Source organism: Haemaphysalis longicornis, unplaced genomic scaffold (genome assembly GCF_048455015.1).
Source record: "Haemaphysalis longicornis isolate Haplotype H1 unplaced genomic scaffold, Haemaphysalis longicornis Haplotype H1 scaffold_2, whole genome shotgun sequence".
NCBI lineage: Eukaryota > Metazoa > Arthropoda > Arachnida > Ixodida > Ixodidae > Haemaphysalis > Haemaphysalis longicornis.
In genome coordinates, this window is record NW_027526295.1 from 279,264,846 (window position 1) to 279,270,845 (window position 6,000).

The 6,000-nt window shown below is 48.0% G+C and overlaps 1 protein-coding gene across 1 annotated transcript in view; it reads left to right on the plus strand.

Moving 5' to 3' along the window:
• Positions 1 to 3,682, plus strand: part of LOC144170751 (uncharacterized) — a 492,715-nt gene extending 489,033 nt beyond the window's left edge. The window contains exon 4 of the mRNA XM_077700732.1: positions 2,992 to 3,682. Within this exon, the coding sequence (XP_077556858.1) occupies positions 2,992 to 3,367 (376 nt within the window). The 3' untranslated portion in view covers positions 3,368 to 3,682. The remainder of the gene's footprint in view (positions 1 to 2,991) is intronic.
• The last annotated feature ends 2,318 nt before the right edge of the window (positions 3,683 to 6,000 follow it).

Consider the following 6,000-nt stretch of genomic DNA (forward strand, 5'->3'; position numbering starts at 1 on the left):
TCAAATGATTCCAGGATCCCAGGATCAGGATCCAGTCTATTGTGGTACGAGGATCAAATGAATCGGCAAAAGCAAGGGCACGAGTTGTGATGCGTTTGATTTTGCATGTACGATCTCGACGCGGAAAAATGGCTGTGGGGTCACAGATGAATTCGTCACGAAGGCATGAAATTGTGTTGACAAACGTAAGCCCCAGGTATCGTAAATAACATTTCCGTTATTAATACGAACATTACGTAATTTAAAAATTAAACAAAATCATTTTCACCACTAGTTAATTATACGAAATATTTTAATCAAAGAACAAGTTAGTTTGGAATAACATTATTATGCAAAAAGTTGGCGCTTGAGTCACTTATTAGTTTAAACAGGAAGGTAGTCTGCATCGTTGCTGACTTCGATGCTGTCTCCGCGAAGCAGTCATCGTTGACGGCTTAGTTCGATTTGGAACGGGACTTAATATGACAGACTGTCCGCAAAGACGGCAACGAAGCTGTCTAAAGAGTAAATTGGAACGCACCCCTTGGTAGGCGGACGCCAATAGGACAATCGAGATCTTGTGGCGTCATATGGGCGCGACGGAGAAGTAGCCGGTGAATCGCCGCAGCGTCAACAGTTCTCCTTAGTGCCTAGACTGTATTTGTGAAGCTCGCGATGAAATTGTTTCCTTGTTATTGGGACAAAACAGCCTTTGTAATGAACCAACCTTGTGTTGGTCTTCATAGCTCACTTAAAGTACTCAGATGAGATCCCTTTGATGGCTTGTCCATGTCCACGAAGGGTATACTGCCTTACTGAAGTCTAATCTGCCGTAGGAGACGTCAATTCGTCTTGTTCCCAGAAGTGAGTTCTCTCGTATGACTAATCGGTGCCATGTTCTCTAACAATTCTTTCTTCGCTCTTATTCCTTCATGAAACGTGGAAACATCGCCTTTTTTAAGATAGCATTTTATTCTCACCTCCCACATGTACTGGCAAAGGCTGCCTTCAGACACTAAACACCATAGCGCCGTGAGGAATCGTGCTATCGCTGCTCACTGCTGATGAAGAAATCTCGCGAGTCAAACGTAGATGAAGAGAGCAGGATCATTACTCTGCGTGAGGCAGCAGTGAGCGTTAGCGTCGGTCTCTTTTGTAAGATGCGGGGTGCATAACCACAGAGAGTGTAAGTGATATTAGATTAGATTAAATTAGATTAGATTAGTCTAATTAGATTAGAAGCCAACGTGATATTAGATGTGCGGAAGTAAGTGTTTTCTTTGCCTCGCAGCATGTTAAGTTTCTTTGCAGACCCAGACCACGAACTTCCTCTTAAAGTGAATGCTCTCTTGGAAAGCTGAAGCGCTTTCCAAAAAAAATTGAGTTAGAGGCACTTTTATGTAGTGTCTTGCGCGCTGAATCCGAATATCACATTGAATTATATCGTACATGAGTCCAACCAGCATTTATTTTGCAAAACGCGCGGTCCTGTTTGAAAGACGCGCGCCTTTCGTCTTTTGACACCCCTGATTGGTTGCGCCCGTCATGACGTCAAAGGAGGACACCCTTGGCCGCGCGGGTTCTCGGGAGCATTGGGAACGATCGCACGGCAGCGGCGCTTGCCCTTACGGCAATTTAGCTTTCAGTTTATTGTTCGCACATGACTGCAAGTTTATTTTATAACTTCCCGTGCTGTTGGTTCCATTATCTTGGAGCTTAAATTTGCTTTACACGACCGAGTACCCCAAAGCAGTGACTGTGACGTCGGCTAGAGGGTTCCGTAAAATATTTATGAATTAGGCAACCAGCATAGGGGGTTTTTATTCCTTATGTTAATATTAGGTACTGCCTGAACTGTTTGTTACTATATATGAAACCATTTATGCCGAAGATTAAGCGGCGTTTTATAAACAATCTACCAGCAAAAAGCACGTACGCGCAGTGCGCGGAAAAATAGCGTCCATGCGCTGTAAACGTATATGCGAGACATATGTTGCCGGTATACGCATAAACGAACAAGCGGACTCTGCTTCCGAATTTCCTTTGTTCGTTGTCGCCCACCCCAGCCCCGTTACTCATCCCCATACACAGACCCACATGCGCGCGCGCGCCCACGCGCCGTTTGGGCAGCGGCGCTAAGGCGCCTCCGCAATCGCTAGCTGCATTTCGATGAGTGGCGTCTTACTGCTTGAGTTGCATTTATTCTGAAAACATTGTAGCATACTGGTGCCTCCGCAGCATTATCGGCTTGGGTTTTTGAACACTGTTCTAAGCCCATAGGGAAAGAAAACCAACGCGTTTAACGAAACAGGTATTTTCTGAACAAATGTTACTTTGGTTCCGGAACTGAACGAAACAGAAACATCCAGGGCCAAAGTACAGCAGTATTCACCATCCTTCCTAAATCTAGAATCTAATTTGAACATTCACGTCCGTCGCATAAAAAAAAAAGAGAAGAAAAAAATAAGAAAAACGAAGTGGAGCGTTTTACAAAGTATCTAACTTAGTGTAGCATATTCTCTGTCATCAAGAACAGCCATCTCGGTTGTCGCTTCCGTATCAAACATCCCGGCGTGGCATTATCCTGCTTAGGAATACGGCATGGTAACGTATGCCTCGTTTGGCGTTCGTGCATACTTTTGGAACACGAAAGTTGTACAAAGAAGTGCTATCACCCACAACAACAACAAGTATCATTGCATGGCAGAGGCGGCCGATCGGGCCGGAAGTCCAGGTATGACGTTTTTCAGCCGGTTTTCGCCCGCGCTCTTCGGTCTTCCGGCATCGCGCGGCGAGATGGGGTCGGGGAATCGGGGCACTTTTGTTTGCACCACGGCCGCTGGATGAAAGGCGTGCGCTCTCATCCAGCGGCCGTGGTTTGCGCATTGCGCCGCTTCTATTGCATGTATTGCGAAAATATTTCGTACACGGCAACTATTAGTATGTACTTGCTGCTAGTCAACTTTTCTTTTAATTCTAAAACCGCTTCACCTTCCCTTTAACTCCTCGCAGTACGGACTTGAAACGCACGTACTGGTACCGCCAGGGCAAGAAGTGCGTCGAGTGGGACTACCCGGACGGCTACTGCGCCTCCAAGTTGGAGGGAGTGGCCCGAAGCAAGGACGAGTGCCGCAAGAACTGCCTGGGCCCCGACACCGACGACAAAAGCTGCACGCTGCCGGCCGAGCTCACGTGTAGCACCGACGACATGAAGTTCCCCTACTTTGCTCACACTTTCCCCAACGGCACCGTGGCGTGCCTGATAGCAGACGCGGCGACACTGCGCCCCCACAAGTGCATGATCGGCGAGAACGCGTACAGCAGTCAGGAGGAGTGCAAGCGTGCCTGCTCTAGGGAGGCGATCATCTTCACTCCACCGAATGTCTAGGGGCCCAAGCGCCCAGGCTTTCAGGCATTTTATTTTTCTTGGTCTTCGGGTGGTATTTCTGTGGGTGCAGGGTGCAACGGTGGCCGGGGAAAGGAGGGAGTGTGGAGTACAGGGTTACAGAAGAAGGGCAACAAGAGCGTGCACCAAGGCCACAAATACAGTCTTTTTTTGCTTCCTTATGAAGTCATGGTGGTTTCATTCGACTTGCACACGAAGAGCGGTCGGAAAATTTTCGTGATGTATCTTGCGAGCTATTCTACCCTGAGTTGTGGCGAACAATTTGGCGGCCGCCGGGACGTTTTAAGCAGCTTCGATGGTAAGTAACAACTGTGACAACTGGAGTAGCAGCATAGCATAAAATGCGAGGGATTTGATTTTTAAGCTCCGTAAAAATTCGCGTAATGCGCAATACGTTGCAATGATTGGCATGATGTGGGTCCATCGCAGTAAGCCTAAAGAAATATTTTTCTAGCAACCCTTTAACCATTTCCTGGTTGAGCTCGCTGATAACATAAAAACAATTCTGACACTCGTTAACTGCATATTATCTCATCGTGCCTAATCATTTTATGTAACACCACCAAAATTCCTCTGGAAGGAGGGGGGGGGGGGGGCGTAGGTTTGTAGGTTTGCTTACGTGCGTTCAAGGAAAAACCTGGCGATACTTATTACCCGCCGTGGTGGCTCAGTTGCTATGGCGTTCTTCCACTGAGAACGAGGACGCGGGTTCGATTCCCGGCCGCGGTGGGCGCTTTTCTGATGGAGCAAAAACATCCGTGTGCTTGAGATCCGGAGCCCTCGACTACTGCACCCCTCATCACCTGTGTAGCGTTGGTGCGTTAACCACCAAAATCAATCAAATCAATCAATGGCGATACTTATCAAAAACTTCCTTACTGCTACATCTTATTGGCGTCTCTTTCTTCGTTTCTGTTACTTTGTTTGTTTTTTGCCAATAACTTCGACGTCTCTTCGATTTCGTTTCTCCGTCTCTTGGTCCGAACTGCTCCAACTCGCAGTTTGGCGACGCTTCCTTCCACATCGTTCCAAGAATCGGAGGAATTCCATGTGGCTACAGCGCAGCTGTTCTAGTCACGCGTTGTCACATTCACCTGTCACGCGGCAAGCACTGAGCTGCCTTATCTTCCGCCGCTGACAGCGTACTGCGGTAGTGCGGCGGGAAAGAACTCACATCGTGCGATGGAAATCTGGGTTGGAAACCGCTGTGCTGATTTCCCAGCACAGCACAGACGCTGTAAATCGCCTGTGCTGATGAGTGAACTCATGTTCTTACACAACTTTTGTGACATTCGGGGGGTTGCTGTGTCTGTACAGTCATCCCCTGCGTGGTTCTCGTGGGCGCTGCTCTTTAGTGGTGTGCTCCGGCTGCCACGTGGTCAAGCAGTACGTGCCGTTCGCGATTTGAAAGTGGTGTTCCCGTTCATTCGGGTGGGCACGGCAGGATCGGCGACACTCTCGTGTTCTGTGGCACGCTTTAAGATATGTTAGTATGGTGTACGCTCATGTTCCGTACGCGTGTTGACGGGCAGGTGGACGTGCGTGGCCCTGCGGGTACGAACTGGCCGACTGCTATGAACTGCCCGAAAGTGAACCAACATGTGGGGGCATTTAATTTTGCATTGTACAAATTTGCTTTTTCTGCAAAAAGTATGTTCGGGTTACAACCCCTGTTCATTTATTTTTGATTGGCTGCAAACCTGCCATAGCGTTGGTGGAGCGGGTGTCGTTCCCCAGGTTATTCTTTTTATTTTTGGGAGGGGGGAACATGGAAAAAAAGACTTGGTAGAAGTGGGTTGGAGTCCCATACGAACTGAAATGTGAACTGAAAGATGAGGCAGATTTGATGCAAAACAATGCACAACTGATGCTCGCAGTTTTATTTTAATTGACAATGAATGTGTTCTTGATATTTGCGATAGGAAACTAAAGAATGCGTTGAAAATAATATATTGAGCCAGAAATACAAATAAAGCTCGCGCGAACCCGGACGTCATGGGAGAGTTGCTAGTCCAACCGTAACAAGATGTTCCAGTAGATGGCGTGGGCCAGCGTCACTAAATAAAGGGTTTTAGAGTATCAGCACTCTTTTCTCTCAATGTTATGTGCCGCCAGGATTTTCATTGGTTAGTCGGCACCTGATGATATTTGTTTACATATGGGCGTAGCCACTTCGTTTCTGGGCGCCTCTGCTCTCTCTGTCTCTCTTTCTGCACCGGTGGAGGTTTTGTTGGGAGAAATGGCAACACTGCAAGCCAGAAACAAAATGGCCCCCAGATGCTTACGGGTGCACGAAGTGGCGGTACTTTTAAGCGTAGCTTATTCAGTGACGCTAGCGCGGGCAGTGGAATGCGGGAGAATCCTCCTCCGTGTATACAGTGAGAGGAGTGAAAGGGAAGGGAAAAGAGGTGGGCGGGGGAGAGAAAAGAGGCATCTACGTGGCAGAGACAGTAGAAGACTATCGTCTTTCGCCACTGCGCCGCAGCAGACAGCTGCAGCTGATCGAACGGGCGAAGACGGCGGGTTGCTCCGGTGGCGCACTCGACCGAGGACTCCATTCACAAGACTAAAAGTTGTACTCTTCCTGCTCCTGCAATTTTTGTATACACTTTGCA